The sequence below is a fragment of the Boleophthalmus pectinirostris genome, unplaced genomic scaffold, assembly GCF_026225935.1.
Source record: "Boleophthalmus pectinirostris isolate CB_2022bp ecotype Guang Dong unplaced genomic scaffold, ASM2622593v1 HiC_scaffold_14, whole genome shotgun sequence".
NCBI lineage: Eukaryota > Metazoa > Chordata > Actinopteri > Gobiiformes > Gobiidae > Boleophthalmus > Boleophthalmus pectinirostris.
In genome coordinates this window covers 12,665,557-12,688,857 of record NW_026571047.1, presented here as the reverse complement: position 1 = coordinate 12,688,857, position 23,301 = coordinate 12,665,557, and the positions used below count along the sequence as shown (strand labels likewise).

General features: G+C 41.5%; 2 protein-coding genes across 2 annotated transcripts; both read right to left on the bottom strand.

Annotated features, from left to right (window-relative positions):
• Positions 1-13,075: 13,075 nt before the first annotated feature.
• On the bottom strand, positions 13,076-14,497 carry crp1 (C-reactive protein 1). The gene is made up of 3 exons (XM_020924355.2): positions 14,249-14,497; positions 14,093-14,156; positions 13,076-14,019 (listed from the first exon to the last, which is right to left on the bottom strand). Exons 1-3 carry the CDS (start codon positions 14,249-14,251, stop codon positions 13,409-13,411), a joined length of 678 nt encoding a protein of 225 aa, XP_020780014.2. The 5' UTR covers positions 14,252-14,497; the 3' UTR covers positions 13,076-13,408.
• A 118-nt stretch (positions 14,498-14,615) lies between these two features.
• On the bottom strand, positions 14,616-18,875 carry stub1 (STIP1 homology and U-Box containing protein 1). Its single transcript, XM_020924140.2, has 8 exons — positions 18,716-18,875; positions 17,813-18,040; positions 17,506-17,704; positions 17,269-17,434; positions 17,111-17,186; positions 16,970-17,026; positions 16,719-16,835; positions 14,616-15,791 (listed from the first exon to the last, which is right to left on the bottom strand). The coding sequence occupies exons 2-8, from the start codon at positions 17,924-17,926 to the stop codon at positions 15,666-15,668; spliced, it is 855 nt and encodes a 284-aa protein (XP_020779799.1). The 5' UTR covers positions 17,927-18,040; positions 18,716-18,875; the 3' UTR covers positions 14,616-15,665.
• Positions 18,876-23,301: the final 4,426 nt, after the last annotated feature.

Here is a 23,301-nt window from a genome sequence, read left to right as displayed (position 1 = left end):
AGCAGCTCCCCCTTGCTCCCCCTGCTCCCCCTGCTCCTCGCTCCCCTCGGAATCAGGCAAATGTGCTCCTACCTTCAGCCAGGGTGCACAGAGCCTAGCACAGGTCTGAATTGACCTCCTAAAGAGTTTGGGTGAGACAAATGTCTGAGTTTGCTTATGTAACTTGGGTCACTTAGTGATTAAAGAAAAATTTAAATGCAGTAGCTAAGAGTGTTTATTTAGTTACTGATTACACATTTTTTAAATGTTTTGTTATCATCTTATTCTAAAATCTTATTCTAAATCCCATGTTTGCTTATAACATGTACTTCACATTAATGAGGCTCAAAATTATTATCTAGCCCACGCAAGGACAACTGATTACTTGTGCGTGCTTCATTGCTTTGTAGCATTTAATCACATTTTTAAAGGTACACATTTATTTAGATCCAGTTGTACAGTTCATATTTTCAGCATTTTTCCCACCAAACTCTAATTCTAATTCTTTTTTAATCTCAATAGAATTACAATATAACATTAAATCAATTATTTAATCATAAGATATCATATTTTAATAAACCATTTGCCAATACATAATGATTATCAGTTGGATATTACAAATAGGGAGGTGATCTGCTCTCTTTCTGGACCTATTTATACCATCTAGCTCAGAAACTAACCTGTATTTCCATCCCAATTCGTGCATCCCTTCTAGCCGTGCTCCCTGTGCCTGTGGCAGGCTGTGGGTCAACTCTAGGTTCCTGGGCTCCCTCCTCTGGCTGGGTGGGGAGCACACGAGTGCGCCTGCCCCTTTGAGAAATGTCAATGTCCGTGTGCTGAAGAAGTCGGGGCCCCTTCACGAACCATCAGGCCCGCTGTCACATGGAGGAGGCCAAATGGAGACTGACAGGCCACTCCATAGAGCTTAACCATCTGTACCAAATGTGACAGGAGGAAAAGAGGATGTCTGCTAAATCAGGAGTCACCACCGCACTGAGAGGGAAGTGCAGGAGGTCTCCCCACATCTCAGAGCCACATGGGAGATGATGTCAGTTTTTCTAAGAGGCTATAAGACTATTGGGACACTTGGGAGACTGTGTCAGTATCTGTGCCTGAAGTGTTTGGTGCTTAGTGAGGCCTCTTTTCAATAGGTAATCTGCTAATTAATTGTTCTACACTACAAAGTCTGGCACAGTTTATTTGTGAAGTCAATAACTTAAAAGCCCCCATCCAAATTGAGCATGTAGACAGTAGGTATTGTGGAATGCCATTTGTGTATTAGTAAAATGACTGTGTGAAGTACTTAAGAGGTGCAAATGAAGCATCTGACTGACACTGGAGCCGACATCAACCAATGGACTCCTTAAAAAGCCTCAAAGCTTATTCTTTATGTATGACGACACTTTGTTTCCATTTCCTTGTTGAACTTATCAGCTCAAACTAAAATTGCCAGAACATTTCATTCCCATATTGTAACTCTGACTGCCTTGTTTGCCTTCAGAGGAATAAGTGGAGATTAAAATGTCAGTGCATTGGCCAAGACTCAACACAGAAGTCTTGTGGAGAACAGGGAGAGTAGTGAGGGTCCTTATGGAGCAGCATCTGGGGAGGCTGACAGGAGCACTCTATTACCACTCAGAGAAAGGAACCCGAGGGGTGCAACAACACTGCTACCAGCCAGACCCAGCTGTGCTCATGCCTCCCAAGTAAAACGCAAAGACGTACTCCCTACACCATGCAAATGAAGGGAGGACACACATGCACAGAGCAAGATGGCCTATACTTTGAGACGAGAAAGATTTATGAGTTGCACAAGAATCAACTAAAGCACCTTTAACCTCAGTGTCTGCTTGTGAGTTTTAGGCCTGGGGTAGAATGGCTAACAGCTCCACTCTTAGCCTGTGCTGCTGGGCACATTAACTAAACTCATATCGCTCTCAGCCAATATCAATTATTCACCACCGCTCCACTGTTTCCCTCCTTCACCTCATTTTCAAAGAGAACAACTCCTGGAGCCACTGCAAGCTTTACAAAGACGCTTGGGCTACAAAACACCCCCATTTCTTTGGATTTCTCCAAAAGTGGATTTTACAACTTTGTTGCAGCCAAGTTCTTGATGCGCTCAGTTCTTTCTTTGGTCTTTAGTATATGTTATGGCTTTGAAATTTAAGTTGGATTGATTTCACGGTGTTCTTTTATTTGATGACGGAGAATCTACAGTGTAAAAAAGTGTGACCAATCTTTTGAGTGGTACCTGTAACTCTTTTTTTCAGCTTATACCTTCCTTTCTATCAAATGATCTAACAAAACAAATAATAAGGTCTTTTCCTGATTTGAGTGGCATATAGAAGCACAAGAGGGAACAGCGCTGGGAGCGCCAGTGAGACATTTTGAGCTTTACACTTAAATGAGCACTCACAATTACACAGATGAAGGCGAGATGAGCACTGGCCACTTTCCAAAGTGAAACTGCTGCCTCTAAAGTGAGCTGGCTGGATGTCTGAAAAGGCTAAATGTCAGAGTTCACTTCTGAATGGAATCATGACTTTTCGGAGCCTTCTCTTCAAACATCTCTGGCCTTCACTGGGCCTGCGTTTGTAGGCAAACATCACATATGTATAGGTGGCACAGTATCACTGGTGTGATGAGCTAGTGACAGAAGTATTCATTTGGAATAAGCCCCAGCTGAGGCCTATCATTCACTGTTTATCATACACACGTGTGAGTGTATGGTGTACAGAGAGGTGTACTATGGGTCAGTGACATGAAGCAGCTGGTGCCTTGCTGATGGCTTTCACTCATCGTCTCAGTCTCTAAATCTCCTGATTCCACAGCTGCCCCCCACCGCAGCCGCAAGAGATGGGGTCTCGGCTGCGCAGGCACCTGTGGCTGTCACCTGATGGGGGAAAAGGAAGTGCAATTGAAAGGAAGCAGCCGATTCTGTCAGAACGGATCAAGACTCCTGTCCATCACAGTGCTGACCTTAAGGGGGCTTGTGTGCACAAGCGCATGCACGTGTGAGCCTCTAAACAACTGTAGTCACCAAATCTGTGTAAGTCTGTGCATATTAACTCACTGACCCACGGAAGAGTGTGCAGCGGCTGCATATGCTTTTCATCAATGCAGCCTGTGTGAGCCCATGTGTGTTAGCGCCCTAGTCCCACAGTGACTGTGTCCATGTACGCACTGGCCTCCAGGGCCTAACTGCCTTTAACTGTCGATCTCCTCTGCTGCACTGATATGTGGTGCATCCTTTACTCTACAGATGCTTATCAGTCAAATGTTTGATCAAGAATATTGTCATTAAGTTAAGTTACCTTTGATTACTGGAAGGTGATATTGTTATTATATTCTACAACAATAAAATATTCATTATCACACAATACACATAACTAATCCAGCCTGGGATGTTGAGTTTTTGTATGTGTATCTTAGCTGAACAGATTGAACAGTAGCTCAGTGGTAGAGTATTGCATTATTATTATTATTATTACAGAAGGATAGTGTTTGTTTGTGTCTCAGCTGCAACCCTATGTTTTTGTGCTCATACTAATTCAAACCCTAACACATTACGAGTTTGACCAAGGTACTTTTAAGTACTGGATTAGAATAATGAATGTGGGACCACAACGCACTGCAAAATGCAGGAGAAAGCTGCTGGAGCTCTGGCTGTCCAAGCGGGAGGAATTGAGGCAGACAGTGACCAAAGCCGTCAGCTCCATCCCTTAGGGTGCCCCGGCCTCCCCAACTACAAGTCCATGTTTTAGCAAACCATATGTTCACCCTCCACCCATCCCACACCCTCCCTCCCACCCAGTTAGCAAATAAACAAGTCAGGAAGCTATAGCTGGGGGGCGAGTCTTGTTCCTCTCTCACTTGCTGTCTGTCTCTCTCACTGGTTGTCTAACACTTACACCGTATGATTGGATACTAGTACAATTACTAAGAGTGAGTAAGAGACATGGTATGTAATATACATAATTCTAGATTTGAGATGGCTGTAGATTGGTCTGTGCAGTGTGCCTTACATCCTACTCTAGATATTAAGTCTTATCTCAGTTACAAATTAAGTTTAATTAAAGGTTTATTTTATTATGCAAAAAGAAATTTGAACTAATGCTAGCCTAAATTATTGTTTTGATTGTACATGAAAAATAAGTAAAGTTTTGTCAGTGCTTGCTTATAATTTTGAGCAGAGTTGAGTGGTTGAGTAAAAGACAGGCAGATGGTCAGTATGTGCACAGGGTCCAGTCAGTCCTCCCTTTGGGCAGATAAATTGTCCAGAGATGGACAGCTGTGCCCTGGGCAGGGCATATATGTACAAGTGAAATCAGACAGTGCGTTTATGGATCCCTCAGGGGCCACCCACTCTGACCTGGCCATCCTTCAGCAGACAATTTTTATAAGGTCAATCTCATCATTTACTTACATCTGTAGTGCTTCAACTGTATTTTGGTATTTTTCTTGTTTGATTTTACAAGGCAGAAGAAGTAATCATTACAGATGATTGAAGTGTTTTGTTCAACTATTAAATCACTGTCACACACTGCCACACACTGAAAGCTGCAAATGAATGAAGTGGTCAGCCCTGGAACAGTGATGATCCAGGTGACTGTGCAAATGATTTGTCAAGAGAAAATGCATAATATCCAAAGTTAAATTGAGCTTCTAGCCTCATAATTGTTTTTAAAATTTTGTCTTGAATATTTGTGACTCCTTCACCAGAGCTGAAGATGTTTTGTTGTACTAGTCTTCATCAGACTTACCTTCTTTAAGATGGATCTCAACTTTGCACGTATAGCTGCTATTGAGGCACCCGGTGCTTTTGCCTTGTGCTGGTAACCTTCGTATGAGTATTGACGTTTTCTTGATTACATGTGCATTACCCTTATAAATAAATATTAATTTTGATTAATTGATGCTCAGTTAAACGTTTCATTTTGATTATCAAAGTTTTATTGTCAGCAGATTCAGTTCAGAGTGAGAGAACAGCCTCATTGAGTCATAACTGACCTTTTGTGGGATGGGAGTTGTGAAACCAATTGACCAAATCAATGATCTTTAAGCAACTCTGCGGGCCTCCTCCCACTCACAGTAACATAATACTACAGTAACATAGACACACTCCTCATCCACCTCTATCTAATCAAGGAGCAGGCAGGACTTGGGGTCGTCACGGCGACACTAACGAGAGGCGACAGCTCCTCAGCGCTCGGGGCAATGACCAGCTCGGCTGTCGAGAGCGCAGAGAGAGTCCGCCAGGCACGCACTCAGGCAAGGTTGAGTATTTAGGAGGGGGGCGGTGGATGGAGGAGGCTGGGGCAGAGCTGGTGGTGTACATGCATGGAGACTTTGTAAAGAAGGAAGAATGAGGAAAAACAAGACCCTATAACGACTGTATGGTATCTTCAAATTTGTACATTATATTTTGGAAAAAATATTATATAAAAAGTAGCAGTTAGAAGTACACTGAAGTTAGTCTACTCTGATCATGGAGCCCTGGGGCCTACTTCCTCTCTGCTGCCCCCCTCCTCTCCTCCATCCCCCTTCTCCTCTGGAACACAGTTTAACTTCTGTCATTTAGATGAAGCAAGTGAGTCAGTCTAGCTACTACGAGATGATGTGACAGGCTGGTAATGGACAGGACAAAGAGGGGATTTATGAAGTATTAGTAAACCTTAATAATTCACTAACAGGGAGAGACCCCAGGAGTCCCCCTGAACAGTTCCTGTCTCTGGCCCCAGTCCCAGCATTGAAGATGTTTAAGTGACAAAAAGAATAATCAGCACACAGTAAATCTGAACTGAGGATCCCTAAAGACATCCCAGTGTCACTGTATAATTACTGCTTAGCTCTACTGAGCTATGATGCAAGTTTTTACACAAATATCCTGGTGTCAATCTATTGCGCAGACTGGTTGCTGTGGCTACTGCTTGGGAAAAAATAGCTGTCCCATATCTTCAATTGTGGCCAATAATGTGGTGGACTGTACACCTACACACACTTGCAATGGCTCTGACCGTTGTCTCTGCAGACAAAAGACCAGTTCTTCACATTTAAGATCGCTTGACTTACACACACTGCTAGTCACCAATTAAACACTATCAAAAGCAAACAGGTTTTGATTCTCTGGACAGCAGCAGTCCTGAAGGCTAGACCCTGCCCCCAATCCAGACACAAACACACACACACACTAACACACACACACTAACATGCACACGCACGCACACACACACACACACACACACACACACACACACACACACACAACACAAACACAACACACACTAACACACACACACTAACATGCGCACGCACACACACAACACACAACACACACGCACACACACACTACACACACACACACACACACACACACACACACACTAACACGCACACACACACACTAACACACACACACTAACACGCACACACACATAAACACACACACTAAACACACACACAGACACACACACACACACATACACACACTAACACACACACACACAAACACACGCACACACACACACACTAACACACACACTAACACGCACACACAGACACACTAACACACACTAACACACCTCTGCCCCACTGCCCCGATGTCTCTTTGAAAAACAAACAGTGAGTTAATTTCCTCTCAGCTGTCATCTCTGTGATGACTGTGGTGGAGTGGGTGAGTGGCACACGCAGTCATTGCATCTCTCCATGCCCCTGATGGCTGCTCTTTTTTTCCTCTTTTGTGTGCGCTCTCGGTGGGACAGGGGGTGGTGGAGAAGCGGTGGTGTTGTCAGCACTGAGGCCTGGTCCAGTCTGTTGTGGACTGGTGTGACAGCACTACTGTCCGTCCAGCGCACTTCTGACCCTCTCCCCTCTCAGCTGCGTTCATGGCCCCGAGAGACGTGGAGGCTGATGGGGACTGGCACCGCAGGGCGCTCCTTGGCTGGTGCTTTGCTGGTGGTCTCTGTGGCCTATTAGTGTCTTGCTATAGGCCTGTCAGACTGACAAAACAGGGGCCTGTCAAATTAAGTAGGGGCTGAATATCGGAGATATGTATTCAAACGCACCACGGGGAGGTAGAGCCGAGGACTGCTGAAGAGAACCAGGATGAGGCAAGCACCGGTGCTAATGTAGACACTAAGTGAGAGTGACAGGTCAGGAGCTGATCGGAGAGAGAGCACAGAGAGAGGCAGCAGGAGGGTGAGACAGGAGCTCCACTTGATAATGGTGGTGTGGTTGTCCTGAGGAGACTTGTTAAGGGCCAGTCCAGACAGAGCCAGACAGTTACCATTCCCAAGGATCAGAACACAGGTAAACTGCTCCAAGTTTGGCCAAACAGCTCCGAGTTACAGCACTTCTCCTCCTCTAATGAGATCAGACTGATGAGTGCTCAATGTGTCAGTGCACGCGCCTCCAGAACATCCCAAACCACTCAAGTATTTACCCAACAATGTCTCTCTCCTCTGTTTTAACAGCACCTGCACCCAAGGCTCTATACACTCTGGACCTTACATATACATACAAAATAAGCATTTATCTTGACACCGAAGGCATCTTGCACAATCTTCTAGTATCATTGCGTAGCAACTGAAACTTTTCATCTTCTTTTCGACTTTACCTCTGGAGAGATATAGGTGGCTGCTGCTTTAGGGCAGGCCATTATAAAGCGTTACATAGCTAAACTCTGTCCATAGCTGTTCAGCACATGGATTCTCCAAAAATAAACTTTCCAGTCATGAAAGGAAAGAAACAGATGTTGCATGAAGGGAGGTGAAAGGTTATGGCAGCATCTAGTGCTTGTAGTGGTTGTTTGGTAAAGTGCAGTGTGGATGTACGTAGTGCCTTAGCCTGTGTGTTTGGTGTGTGCGTGGAGAGAGGGCCTCTCTCATGTCGCCGTGCGTTGCTGAGACTGAGAGCCTGATGCACTGTGGCAGCTCCCCCTCGCAGCCACAGGCCTGCCCAGAGCCACTGCAGATGATAGTTTTAATTGCTTTCAATCTTTCAGGCTAGTCCCTGCCCAGTGGCGCAGACTGTGTGTGTATGTGTGTATGTGTGTATGTGTGTGTGTGTGCGCACGCACACGTGTGTGTGTGTGTATGCGCCTTTATTGTCTGTGGAAGCTCCACACATGTGCAGTGTGTTTGATGAATGTTTGTCCATTATGGGAGGAAAATGAAGAGAATAAAGACCTCGCAGTGCTACATCTGACACTGAGAAAACATCTGTTTGTCAAGTTCATCCAGAAGTGTGCCGATAAGGTGCTGAGGTGATTAAGGAGATGCCTCTGATCCATAAAAGTCTTATGTTTATAAATAATAAAGTGTAGGCTTTTCATGCAAAGACCTCAAAACACTCTCATGCTCTTAAAAGCATTCAATGTGGTGAACGACAAAACCATGCCATCAATTATTCACATTGTGAGCTGACATAGCATGACACAACACAGACAAATGGCAATTGAAATGCTAACTTAAAAGTGTCATGGGAATAATTTTTTATACATCCTAGTTATGTGTTACACATATGAAGATAATTGTTCCTACAGTATTCTCAAAGTTTGCATATATTTCAGAAGTTATTTTTTGCTTTATTTTTATTTGGCCTTATTGAGTTTGGAAAATCACAGATATTTTTTGTAGAGGAGTCCTTGCCCCAGAGGAAACTGTCAAATCTAGTGAGATGATTATTTTTGTCCTTTTTAAAATAGCATTTTTTAAGAAAAAATAAATAAATAAATAAAAGTGATAGTCAGATGTAGTTTTGTACCTGATGTTTTCTACTGGTGAAATCAAATAATATGCATATTAGACTAGGGGTGTGCAATAAATTTTCTAAATGCAGTGTCTAAATGTTTTTGTTTGCATTATCTCTATATTTTAACAATGCATTAAGAATGTGCTCAAATGTGCCTGTAAATGTCTTGGTTGAGGTTCAAGACCCACAAAAAGGGCACTTTATACCTGTGTTAAGAATATCACAAAACATTTCTGTCTCTTTTTAAGCCATTGTATTTGTTTTTATTATAGCCAATATACTCTAAAATCTAATTTATCATATCTACAAAACCACAATTGTAACATTATGCATTTGATGAAGTATATCAGACAATCAGTTGATCTAGTTGACAAACTACTGTTACACTTGAGTACTGTAATAAGTAAGTCATGTCTATGATACAGTAATTGACCTATATGACTGTTGCTCTGATGATTCTGTAAAACCACAGTACATCGCTGGCTGACCCACTGAGCTCCAAGTAGTGCACTTACACAGCGTCCCATGTTGAACATCCCCTGCCGTCCACACTGCTCCCTCCTCACAGTTCCACACAGGCGCTTTTGGCCGGGGGGTAAATTAAGCCCTAACATTCCCACAGAGACTAATCTCCATCCATTTAGAGGGCTGTAATATTTAATCAGCAGTCCCTCCACTGGCTGTGGCGTGGCTCATATGTTCACACACACAGCAGCCCAAGGGCGAGCGCTCAAAACCACAATCACACCAGGCTCACTTCACTCTTGAAGATGTGGTAGAGATTTGAAGTGGGTCAGAGCAGATAGGGGAAAATATTCATATTTGTCTGTCTATTCTATGATATAAGCCTCAAATCCAAAATAGGACATATTTCATAACTTTAATTTTCATATTCTCCCAAATACTTATCATTTCATCTCTCTCTTATTGTTATCATTGTTGAGTCTACTAGAGATTTCAAACAGCTTGGATTAAGTCCTGGGTGACAGACATTTTAACCATAAATTCAAATAATATTCATTATTATACTGGGCGTATGTACATGACTCTTGTAATGATAATCACACTATTGGTCATAGTATGCAGTATAAATGTTTATTATTATTGACTACAATAATGTTTGGAGCAGGGCTGGTTTAAAAGGCACTGAAGTAAAATTCCAAAAGAGAAGAGTATTTAGACTCAAATATGGTTGATTTTATATCTATCTATATATATATATCTAGATCTAGATATATCTATATCTCTATCTATCTATCTATCTATCTATCTATATATATACATATACACACACACACATATGTATGTGTATATATATATATATTTATTTATTTATATTTATTTATTTTTTTTTTTTTTTTTTTTTTTGAGCCAATACCAACACACACAAATATATATATATATATATGTGTTGGTATTGGCTCAAAAAATCCATATCAGACCATCCCAAATATAGTACACTTACAATGTGTGTATATACTGTCGTTTAGTACATTTTCATCTATAGACTGTATATTATGTATACTTACATACATCTGTAACAATAATGTTTTTCTCTGTGACTCCACAGTTCTGTCAGGGGTGGACGTTGTGGCTCGTCCTGCCTGAAGGTCTCACCTCGGCTCCAGCTGCTGACACATGGACTAAGCAAAGGTCAGGCCTCTCACCCTCAGTGTGAAAAGCCCACATGAAAAGGGTACGCTCCATCTGCCTTTATCGGCTGGGACTTGTGGCCCGCGCTGTCTCTGTGTGTGAAGACATTTACCTTTCAGTGCACAGGTCTGAACCTAGTGCACTTGGACACAGGGCATCTGCTGTGATTTGCTGTTTACTAAACATAACATTTGCGCTGCTTAGTCTCAAGTGATAAAAGTGTCATGCATGGGCCTGCTGTAATGGCTGCGCCCTGATTTGGACTGACTCTAATGGGACGGCCTGGTGAATTTTTCATACAGCCCAGAGGGGAGGACCAAAGCCCATAGAGCCACCCCACAAGCTCAGAGAGGTACATGGACAGGGTTAAAGAGGAGGCTGCCATACACTTTTGGCTTCCATTTCAACTGTGGAGGAGCAAATTTACAGTTTAAAAGTTCCAAAGAATTCAGTGTTTTAAAGATTTCTAATATCCATCAGTTTGCTTAATTCTTGAGGTTACCTCAGTTTTTTAGAGAGTACACCTTAGACGGATGGTCAGAAAGTTGCAGAGCACAAACACACACACAGACAAAATAATTCTTCTCTCTCCACAAATAGAATAGAATATCATATCAATATTTTTTTTCCTTTGCTGGGAGGGAGGAAGTTAGAAGTTATTTTAAGTAGAATCCACAATCTCCATACCTTGTACCAGGAGTATGAATGAATGAATGAATGAATGCCTTTATTGTCAATTTCTTCACATGTACTAGACATACAAAGGAATCAAAATGGGACCTGTCACCCCATCGGTACATTACAAATACACAATACAATATGACATGGGGAGACTAGACATGGACCAGATCGGAAGACGGGTAGCAGAGGAAGAAACAATGCAACATAATAAAATAATGGGGGAGGAGAAAGTATGTATAAATGTATTCTCATTTAGGAAAAAAATAAAATATTACTTTTAGAGCATGAATCAGTGACAATCTCAGAATTGACAAGACTCCATTAGACTGACCCCTTTCAAGTACAATTAACAAAAGTCAGCTAAATTGTGGCCAAGATCGTAATTTAATGGGCTGTAATTTCTGCAAGAAAGCTCTAAAAATGACCCATCTGTTCAATGCGCACATGCCTTACAAGACTCTCATATTGCTCATAGCACTGTCTTGCGTATGCAAATATGTTTTGCCTGGAAATCTATTTGGAGTTGCTCGAAGGAATCCAGAACGGCCCTCCTTCTGTCCGCCCCAGCCCCTCACGCGTGGCTCCTCTCACCGTCTATGTCCTCTCGCGTGGAAGACATTTCACCAGCTCCACACACGCTGCACACACGGTCCACACACACAGTGAGCTTCAAGCACCATGGGCCAATATGCAGATCTGGTAGGCCCGCAGACCGCCGCCCTGTCTGCCAGCGGGACAAGCAGACCCGCAACTGTTTGTGCTCTGGGATTATACATGCAATGCACAGGGGAAGAATTTTCCACTGACTGAACAGTGATCTGAGCATCCCAAGCACAAGGATCAAATCTGGTGATGGCAACCTGTGTAGAAAATGAAAACTGGTGAGGAAGGATGCTATATAATTGCTCTAGTCTGCAGAAGATAATTCATTTGAGATCATGTAAATTTAGAAATATATTTAGTATTTAGTATTATGGTAGTAATTTAGTAGCTGAAGACAAACAAACATTTGCCAAAACAACTTCTTTGTTCCTAGTCTCTTTATCCTGAAGAGTTGCAGTACATATGAGAGGCACGAGGATGGAGAGTGTTTGTGGACTTGAGGGCTCAGAAGCCGCAGCCTGGGCAGATGGTGCACAAAGGTGTTACCACACAGTCAGTGGGCACTGCGATTGATGCATTCCAACATCCAAGAAGGTGGAACATTTGGCTGCTGACCCGCAGTCAGAGCTCATCGGCCCTGCCTTCACTTCTCCTCATTTAGCCGCTGCTGCCAGAGAGAGCCCACGGTGATTTTCACTCAGAAACACACGCAGTTTCTCAGCCTCAAGGGAGCGGGCGCCTGGATGCACTGTGGAGGAAAAAGTTCAGTGTTTTGTGCAAGGAGGTCACCACGAGAGGAGGACGTGGGGCTGCTGTGTTACACTTGGATGGACAACATTTGACCCTCAGCTCATTCTCAGGGGCATTTATTAGTGTAGCAGTTCCATATGACTTGGTCTCTGCAAGTAACATGTAACACATCCATCTCATTATGGCTCTTGCCCTCATTACAAGAAATCTGCCTCTTACTTTACTACAGCATCACAGGACAAAAGGACAAAAGACATAAAACACAGGAGGCTTTGTGTGATACTATTCTGTATACTTAAATAATGAGGAGAATTGAATTACATTATTATTTCCAATTGTGTCATGGGGGGATGATTAAAAAAGGAAGGGCCACAGTTCAAAGACGAGCACTTTACTCCAATAACAAACACCATTTTTAATTCAGATCGCATAATTTTATTTCAGACCCAAAAGCATTGTTACATCATTTCAAATAGATTAAATTCCAGTACAGTGTTGAGTTAAAGGCAACATTCACAAAAATACAGATTAATAATGAATAATAATTAATAATTCTTAAAAGAAAATGTAATTAATAATAATAAGGATTTCCTAAACAAATACATTAAATAAATTTGGTACATTTTCCTTGACTATTTAGTATATGTATATGCTTTTAAAATGCTCCAGTGGCAGTAGTAATTATTTCATTAAGTAATATTAGTAATGGTGAAAGCACATTATTTGAGACACAGGTAAGCTGCTGCTCTGTCCCTAGGCCTCACTGCTGCACACATTGCTCTGGTCTTTGTGAGTCTCCTCTTTCTCCGGTCTCTCTATACACGACCTATGTTAAAAATAGTGGTTATCTTCAAAAGGCATGTAACATTTCCTTGGACTGAAGTTACCATGTGGAAGAGCAAAGTCTACTAAACACAAAGCGTGTTATAATGAGTCCTACATAGATCTCCACAGCCTTGTCAACCCATGCTCTGGACACAGGCTCCTGTCAGTCATCATCTACCACCAACACATTTCCGCTGAGGTCGTAGCTGATGGAGGCCCAGTCAAAGATGTTTCCCTTCGGGATCTTGTGCCGGTAGTGCCAGGCCTGGATCATACTTCTAGACAGAACATAGTCCCACATGTTGAGGTCGGTGAGCTCACCCACAAAGCTCTGCTGGGCCTCCAAAGCCCCCAGGTGTTTGTCAGGGTCCTGCCCCAGGAGCACAGTGCCTTTGGGTCGGATGGTGTGGCCCGGTTTGTACACCTGGTATGTGCTGCGCTTACCGTCAAACCAGAATGCCGCCAGGCCGGTGCGAGACTCCCAGGTGAGGCAGAGGCTAGTGCGGAAAGTGCCCAGGGGGGGCAGGTGAAAGGAGGCCCCATCACCACTCATATAAAAGGAAATGCGCCCGTCCTTCTCACGCCACACGTTAAGCTCATCATAGTCGGGAGTGCGGTAGGCAAACAAGATGATCTGCCTCTCCTCAGGCAGCTCTGTGGCTACACGCATGCACAGAGTGAAGGCCCTTAAAGCCAGTTCCTTCTGAGGGATCAGAGCCACATAACTGAAGTCTGTCTCATAAGGGAAGATCAGCACTTTATCGCTCAGACCCACTGCCACAAAAAGGAGTTTAAGTTTAGAATGATTATACAACATAAATGACAATGATGTTCTTCTGTGCCTTACTTTGTGTTGCCGAGTTGTAAGTCAAACACAAAGCCAACACACAAAGCCGAGAAACAGGAGAACTCTGAAGACACATAGTAAGTCTCAAGATAATAATTCTCAGAATGAAAAGAATATATATAATTTTATACATTCCTATTTAAAACACATCCTTACCATGTTGTTGTTTCTGTCTTGTCCTGTGTTCAGCGCTCTTCCCAAATGGCACCAGTCGAACGTCAGCTCTTGAGTGGACACTCACAATAGACACAGTGTTACTGGGGAACACTCTTCCCCTCCTGTGTCTGCATCATGGACCAGAATATGCTGTACGATTACAGTGGACTGGTCAGACTATATTTTTTTATCAATATTTTTGCAATCCATAAAACATTTATTTAGAATGTTATTTTCTTATTCTTCTTTTATAGTATTTTGTTCACAATATTGGCACATTTATTATCTAAAATATCCATTCAGTAAATCACATCACCAATGCAAGTGTCACTGTTTAATGAGGACCAATGAAAACCAAAGCAGGAAATAGTTATTGACATATCTACATTTAATACAGTTTCTCAAACTCTAGAGAAAAGGAACCCTATTTTGTCAAGAATTAAAATTTCACAATACACAAGCAAATTATACACACTGCCTCCATCTTACAGTGAACCAACACTAAGATCAGCCAGTTCATTACAAGAAAAGCAGAACAGCACACAGAACCTGGGCTGAGGTACGGAGAACAAATGCTCCCTCCAGCATTATTTTACCACATTATTTTCTGAAGTAACAAAACAAAGGCCAATACAAACAGGTGGGAATAACCATCTTTTTGTCAAATTCTCCACTGAGTTTTACTGTCACACAAAAGGCAATATTTAGAGACATCAAATCTTTTCACTTTCATCAACACACAAGCAGCTTTTCAAGAGATTGTAAACCTGGCATTTCCTGCCGGTATCCTCATTCAGTGACTATCCAGCTTTTTTGTATGGAGTCTTTGTCAAGGCTTCTTAAGGCCCTGTTTTATACAAAATTTTTGATAACTTTAGATTAAATCTAAAACATTGTATACATTCAGTTTGTTAACTCTGATACATGGTGTGAGATGAACTGTTATTTTTAGTTTGTGGAAACAATTGGCCCCATCTTGAGGCAGAGAAGGGAACTGGTTGATTGTATGAGCTTTGTGAGTGTGCAGTAAATGGACAAATATTTATGATAAATACAAGTTGTAGTTGAGTAGAATGGTCTTCATTGGGTCTGTTTCCATTGTGTGTGCTGTGCATACTGTGGGCATCTGTGAAACACTGCAGTGCAAAGTCTTCGTAGGAATTGTGGCACTAAGAAACAAGAAGAGTCAGAGGGCCCTTATGCAAGTCAATGTATAAGACAGGGCTGAGAGGGACGTTGAACAGTTCAGAAGGGAACAGCAAACCAGCTGGTAACAGCAAAGGTCAGATGTGGAGAGAAAACGTACAGCGTCTATATGATAATCCAAAGTGTGGCTTCTCTCGATTGCGTAAATGTAATATCCAGTCATAGAGAGATCAGTTGTCTATAGTCCAGGCTCCTGTTGAAGGTTTGAGGATCAGTAGTCCTCCACCCAGCCATTCTCCTGGATAAAGGCATCTATCACCTCCTTCATGGCCAGGTTAGGGATGAGTTGGTCCTGGGTCAGTGGACTCCTGGTGACAGGGTCAAAATGACCCACTCGCTGTATAGATACAGAGACGGGTATATTATTATATAAATAAAAGATACAAATTGTAGATTTTATTTAATTACAAGTAGGGATGGGCATGATTAATCAATTAATCGATAATTGATCATTAAGAATTTCATCGACAAACCGAATGTAGGTTGCTGTGCGTAGCGTGACCAAACAGGGGTCCGTACATGTGTCTCTCTGCACTCAGAAGGAGCGAGACACAAACAGTCGGTCAGTCTGCAACGCAAATGCGTATTTAACGATGACTTGTACAAGAAATTCCACGCTTTCCGTTGCGTTCGGGACAAGTGTGAGGCCATGTGCACAGTGTACAAAGCAGCACATATGTTTCGGTGTCCAGTGGGAAGAAGTTTTGCCAGGTGAGAGTCGCGCAATGTCGATGACGAGTCCCCACCTCCCTCCCCCCGTACGGTGTCCTGGTTTTGACAAACGCAAATATGGTCACACTAACCTGTATTCCACTGATGTCTTTTAATCCAACAGAAGTTGACCGCATCAGCGACATAAGAGCTGTAGTTTTATCTTTGCTTAGTTTCTGCAAATTAGCGATGCGGTTTTAAGTTTCGTTTTTGTGAGAGTTGCGCAAAACTGCGTTAAACACATTATAATCTCAAACGGATTGATGTGGCTCTAGAGTCGTTACGGTTTATATGTCGTAAAGTTGAATTTATGTATGCAGGTTAGTAGTGCAGATAGTAATAATAATGATGGTCATTTTAATATAAACACGTTGATGATTAATCAATAATCGATCGTTAATTCTTCCGACGATCAATTAAGAACATTTCATCGAATGCCCATCCCTAATTACAAGATTCACTGTAATTAAATAAAATCCCTCTACACAGTCTGACCAGTTGAGAATAACAGCTTCTACCTCATTGCTGATGTAATAAAAATACACGTACTAACCTGTAAATGCTCCTCGATGTCCTTGCGATCGTAAGTGATTCCACTGGGTGTGATGCAGGGCTCTCTCATCAACTCAAAACTGATTTTACCACAGAGGTAATCTGGGATCTCACGTTTCTGCAGAATATTTTGTTATGTTCAATGCACTGTTCTATTTACTGCTTCTGATTCTATACCACTATTAGTGATGAAACCAATTGTTTTTTTTTATGTGTAACTCAGTCTGTGCACACTTGGTGGGTTATACTTACTTTTCTCTTCTCATCCACTTGAGAGAAGAGTTCATCCATGTCCATTAGGTATTTGTCCTTAAAAGATGGAACATAACAGTGAAAAATGACAAAGGGACTGAAAATAGTTTCACTACTATATATAGGCAAGACAAGACCTACATGCTTTGTGGCAATTTTTGTCGCATCACCTCCATTTTGATTATCATCCTGGTTCTTCTTGAATTCATCCATTTCTCTGTGAAGGGTGCATCAAATAAAGTGTTCAACTATATGGTCTGATTGTGTCCGTGTCAATTGTCAAATGTTGTGGAGCGCACCTTTCCTTATCAGCTAAAATGAGTTTAGTCAGATAAGCATGCAGCTCATTTTCCTGATTAATTCTCTTCTCCTCAATGTTGTTCCAGCGTTTCTTTTTGGCAATGCGCAAAGCACTTGGAATGTCATCTCCAAAATTCAGCCTCTGTTCTTTAGCCAAGTTGTAAGCTAGGCAGCAAAAACAAAAAGGTGTAAGATCATGTTTGCTTAACATAGGTATTTTACATGTTTATTCTGACCCTTTTGCAGGTTTCCAATGGCCTCATCATAGTTTTCAAGCTCCAAGTGACATTGGCCCAGGAAAAAGTGTGCCTTGACTGACTGACTGTCCAGCTCCAGAGCATGTTTACAGTCAGCCAGAGCTTTGTCATATTGCTGCAGTTTCACATGGCAAAGTGCTCTGTTAGTGTAGTACACTGCCACGGAGGGATTACGATTCTGTTAAGAGAAACACAGTAGAAATATGAGAACAATGAAATCTGAAAATAACATCCATGGCTGCACATGGCACAGGCTGTAATCGCCCTTTATTGATGCCATACTCACTATAGCTTTGCCGTAGCATGTTGCAGCCTCCTGGTACTTGCGACAGAGGAACAGTCGGTTCCCCTGCTCTTTCAATTCTTGTGCGGTTGAAGTCTTTTCCGGGCTGCCGGCCATCTTCTCCACCGGCTCCGCGGGGCCCGTTTCGCCCTGTTTCCCTATCCTGTTCCCCGTCTCTTCGGCTTGCTATCAGACTGGGTTATGAATGCCTCGTCTCTCCAAGATATCTGGCTGCGGGACACAGACAATATGCATAGAGTCAGGTTTTAGTTTAAGTGTATCACCGCAATGCACCTGCAATGCGCGTCTGAACAGAGCTGCAGCAGTTACGCGTTATGACAAATAATTAACAAAGTAGTACCAATTATAATAATCATTATATTCATTATAACTATACAATTAAATAGCTTTGATTGAGTTACATTTAAATGGCATATGATGCCACTAGTACAGGATGACAGGAGAGCAATTAGCACCGCAGAGCAAAATGTACATCCGTGAAAAACACTTTTTAAAAAAATCAATAATAAAATGTTCCATAAGGATAGCTATCGACCCTTTAACGCTGCAATCGAAGAACTGAATATCACGCGAAAAAGGGGCTGCTGATCGTAATTTAGCTCTAATGCTAAACTAGCATGCCAGACTGACCAAGTATAGCGTGCATAAAAACAGTGGTGTACTTATCGAAGTACACCAATTTAAAGATCACAAACTGAGCCTGAAGAGTAATGAAATGTCATAGAACCGTTTAGAAAAATCTAGATTTTACTTGGGTCAATGTCGCTGGGCCACCTCGAAAATGCTAAGGCTAGGTTAGCTTGGTTTTTGACCGTTTTTACCTAAAAATGCAGATATTTGGCTTAAACATTGGTTTACGTAAAAGTCAGTTGTTTTTGGTCTTACCTTTGTAAAGAGATATTCACATATAAAGGATGAGAAATCGTGGTTTATTGGCAGAAATTAAGTCTTGACCAATTAACGTTATATTCCCTCACCCGAGCAGTCATAACAGGTTGTTGTTGTACTGACGTCAAACGCTTACGCACCAGCTATGGAAGCCGACAAGATACGATGCAAAAAGCAATTACAACCATGTCATCAGTATGATATTATATAATCATATATGCCATTAAATAGCGATTAGACTACTTAAATCATGTATTTTGCCGGGTTGCTTTCACTGTTTCATCAGTGTGTGTCGAAGGCTAACTGTAGTGAAATACCTGTACCAGCAGATGGTGCTCTAGAGCAGGTATCAGTGGTCTTAAAGCTCCTATGTGACACAAAATTTACTCTAGTGAGCTTTAAGCCATTTCATAATGTTGTTACCCCATCAAAAACATATCTGGAGTTGTTTGAGTAATCCTTTATTATTAGTCTGTCGCTCTGTCTACATTTCCAAAGCTCAAAATGCTCTTTTACTCTTTGTGATGTCATATTTTCATGTCGACAGCTACCTTTCACCTTTATTTCAGTAGAGATTGGCAATTCCAGAGCTGAAATTATCCAAATGATTGTAGTGAAGGTGTGTGGAGATTAAGAACATAGTGGAGCACTTCCTGTAGTACTACATGATATCAATAAGTGGAACAGAGTGTTTTCTGTTTCAGAGAAGATCTCAACCTAAATATGCAGGATTTGTGTGTTAAAAGTGTGAATGAAACAAAACACAACTCCAGGTAAGCGTTTGATGAGGAAACAGCTTTATAACATAGATTCAATTTATGGAACCTTATAACTAAGATTAACTTTATGACCATGGGCAGCAGGCTAGGTTATAAAGCCAAAGAGGAAATACAATAATTTTGGGGGCTTGTTCCCTTCACACCATGTATGAAAAAATTAAATATATACATGCCCATGACACTTACATTGGTGTGCTTTAGACATTGTAAATAAGAATTTGTTGTGGCAACGGTGCAAATTTTGGGTTAGTTTTTGGGGCTCACCATCAAACTTCGACGCCTGATAATTTGTGCAAAATTTGGCAATTTCGACCCTGAACAGACTGATGTAAGAAAATACAAAAATGGGTGCAATAGCGCCCCCTAGAAAATTTGTATGTAAAAATAAGGTTTTATTTGTCACAGATATACAACATTTGGTACCCACATTTGTGACATGGTCTCAATTAAAAAACTCAATGATGCTCACAACTATTTACATTGTGTTGCCATGGCAACAAGTCAAAATTGTATCCTTGCCAATGGGACGTCCTTACACAAACGTTGGCGTAGCCAAACCAAATTTGGTATCCAGATGCATCATGGCAATAAGAACAAAAATTTATATTGTGACCACGCCCCTTTACAAACCGGACATCCGCCATCTTGGGTAATTTTTTTTGCCAAATTTTGAAAATTGCAGGGTTAAATTAAGATTTTTAGGGCTAGGGTTGGGGCTATGGTTAGGATTATGATTAGGGTAAGGTTTAATCTTAGGCTTATTAGGGTCAGGTGTGGCATTTGCGGGGCGTGGCGTTTGCGAGGCGCGGCGTTTGCGGGGCACGGCGTAAGCGGGGCGCGGCGTAAGCGGGGCGCGGCGTAAGCGGGGCGCGGCGTAAGCACGCACGAGGGCCGATCATTGCCGCTTGCGGCTATATTTTATTGTTGTTATTATGATTATGATGATGATTATTATGATTATTATGGTTATGATGATGATGATGATGATGATTTGAAAAACATAACAATGCCATTGATTATACAGTCATTATAAATCGATTATAGTGGTTTTTTTTAATCTCCTTGAACCAGAAATATATTTGTGGGATATGTGTTTGCTGACGAATGCTCTACCATGAACCAGAGCCACCCACAAAGATTTAGCCACACACAGACTGATTCAGGGATGACCCCTACACACCCATCAGTCTTTATATTAAACATAAAAACATTTGTCATTGAAGTCTATCCTCTGAAGAATTAGCAGCGCCATGGCCATATACAAGGCTCTTTAATCCTGGCCTGTCGGATGTCTGTGAAAAGATCAGAGCTGCAGATTAGCACACATCCCCTGTGTAAACAGAGTTATGGCAGGGCCAGAGAGGAGCGGAGCGGGCACCAGCTCCATGGCTCCCCAGCTGTGTTTATCTATCAGTGCTACTGAGTTCCCCTGATCTCCCAGAGCAGCCTCACAAACCCCCTGGAGTTTCATGGAATTCCATTCAATGCAGATTCATAACACACAAACATGGCTGTTTTTAAGTGATAATAATCAGCTGCAACTAATGAACAAAAATATAATGAAAACTTGAATTTCACTTTCCTATCAAACCATTATATTTACATATACATGTTGTGATACCTTAGTTGGTATGCATCAAATTAATCAAAACTTTGAATTTATATTGATAACTATAATAATAATTGATTTTACATGGTGGTTTCAAATAAGAATAAAATACAAATGTTATGAATCAGATGGAGTACTTTCTTTAGTAATTACACTTTGTCCATTCATGCTGTATGTGTAGGCCTATGTTTGAATTAGCTAGTGTTTTCTTTTAAACTAGTTCCAACCGTCATCTTTGGCCACCCCCGGCAGACCCACCGGCTGCCCGCTGCACCAGCTGGCTCAGACTCCCGTCACCCTGGCAACCAGACCAGGAAGTTGCCCGGTTTCTCTGGCACAACTCAAATGCTGCCACTTCCTGATTGATTCTGTTCTTTCTTTCTGCCTATGTAGTCGTTTTCCCATTTGGCAGTGGGCTCTGTCGGTTGGCGCCAATGCATCTGAAAAGACAGAAAGGCTGAACACACTGTCGGCTGCGTTAAGGGAAGCCTTAAGTTCAACTGGCTGAGACAAAAGCAGTATTTATCCACAGTGGTGGCCCTTTGTGTCGGAGCTTGCTCATTTTGAGAAGGGAAAAGGCTCATAGACTTATTGCAGCTTGTTCAAGTGGATCTGAATGGAACACATAGAAGAAAAGAAATGGCTGTACAGACAATTACACATGATTTCAGTCAGCATAATTAGTGTTTACTATTTGTTTCAATTGGCAAGGCTTTTAGCTATTTTCTTAACAGCGTAACTGGCATAAGACACACAGTTTTTATTTTCACAGAAGTTGCAAATAGGAGGTATTAGCTAAAGCTATTTGCTGCTTTTGAAAGTTCACACCCTAAATCCACCTGTCACTCACAGGTGGATGGGGTAAAGTATCTGTGCTATTTGATATATGATAATATCACAATATTGTCTTAGGAATCATATCCCTATTTGATTTTTATTGTGTATTGCACAGCTCTGGTTGTAAAGGTAATGCATTTTATATTATATATTCATGTACATGTAGACCAGACCTTAGCATTTGAACTAATACGTTCATCGTACATCCATCGTGTCAAAATATATGCGGCATTTGCTAATATTATACCTGCAGATGTAGAGTATTGTATGGATGTTTTGTAGATTTTGCAAGTACAGCCCTTTTCTATATAGTTTTAGTTTAAATATTAAACCTTATTATAGTCAAGTGTTTCTAACTTTGGACCTTTGAACAGTAAACAGAGACTCTGGGTGAGGAGTTGAATGACTGACATCCCGAAGCTCACCCTGAGGTGTTGGAGAAAGGCTAAAGATCCCTCAGAGGTCAAAGGACACGTACACACCTCGTCCGCTCTGATTAGGCCTGAGACAAAAGAGGGAATGGAATTACACATCTCTGGTGTCTGTGGCGGATGTCAAACACTAGGGACACTTAGGTCAGTTTAGTTAGCAATTCAGATATTGTAACAATGCAATTAAGACACAATTTGATGCAATTCACAATTTTTACATCACTTTATAATTTTCTAATAATGTATATAACAACATAGAAATTCTGCTAATCACCTTTTTGCATTTTGACATAGTTAACTGAAGATGGTTGCAGTAGTCAGTAGACTGTTAAAAATATTATTCCTAGTTATTTTCATTTTGGTACCATTTTGAATTACATCTTAATGTAAGTGTTACTTTTATTTATTTATTTTTTTTATTTCAATGATTGTATGTGTGTTTTTACACACAAGAACTCGAACTGAGCTGAGCTAGGAATAAAACCAATAGATTTCAGCTTGCTCAAATCTTCTAACGACATCTGGCCTGACTAAAAGATATTACATTCACACTGACAAATAACAGCCATTCTGTGAGGTTGCCATGGTTTCTAAGATGTTTACCCCAAAATACAAACTAAATTTAAGTGTTTGTTTTTGGAGATGCTGTGTTGGTCCAGAAATCCTCCTTACTCGGTGGGCTTAACATCAGTCACCGCCTCTTCAATAGTGTGGGAAGGGGGGTTGCTCCCATACAAGTGGTGGTGATGGGGGTGTGCTTTCTACAATAGACATTTTGGAGGGAAATCAAAACACCAGGGATGCAGTGGGAAAAGCCAAATTATACTTACAACTCATAAAATCAAGTTGAATATTAAATTAAGTTGCTGTGATTATACCATCTTTTTGATATGTTGTGAGTGGCAGGAGACTACATCTGGCAACCTG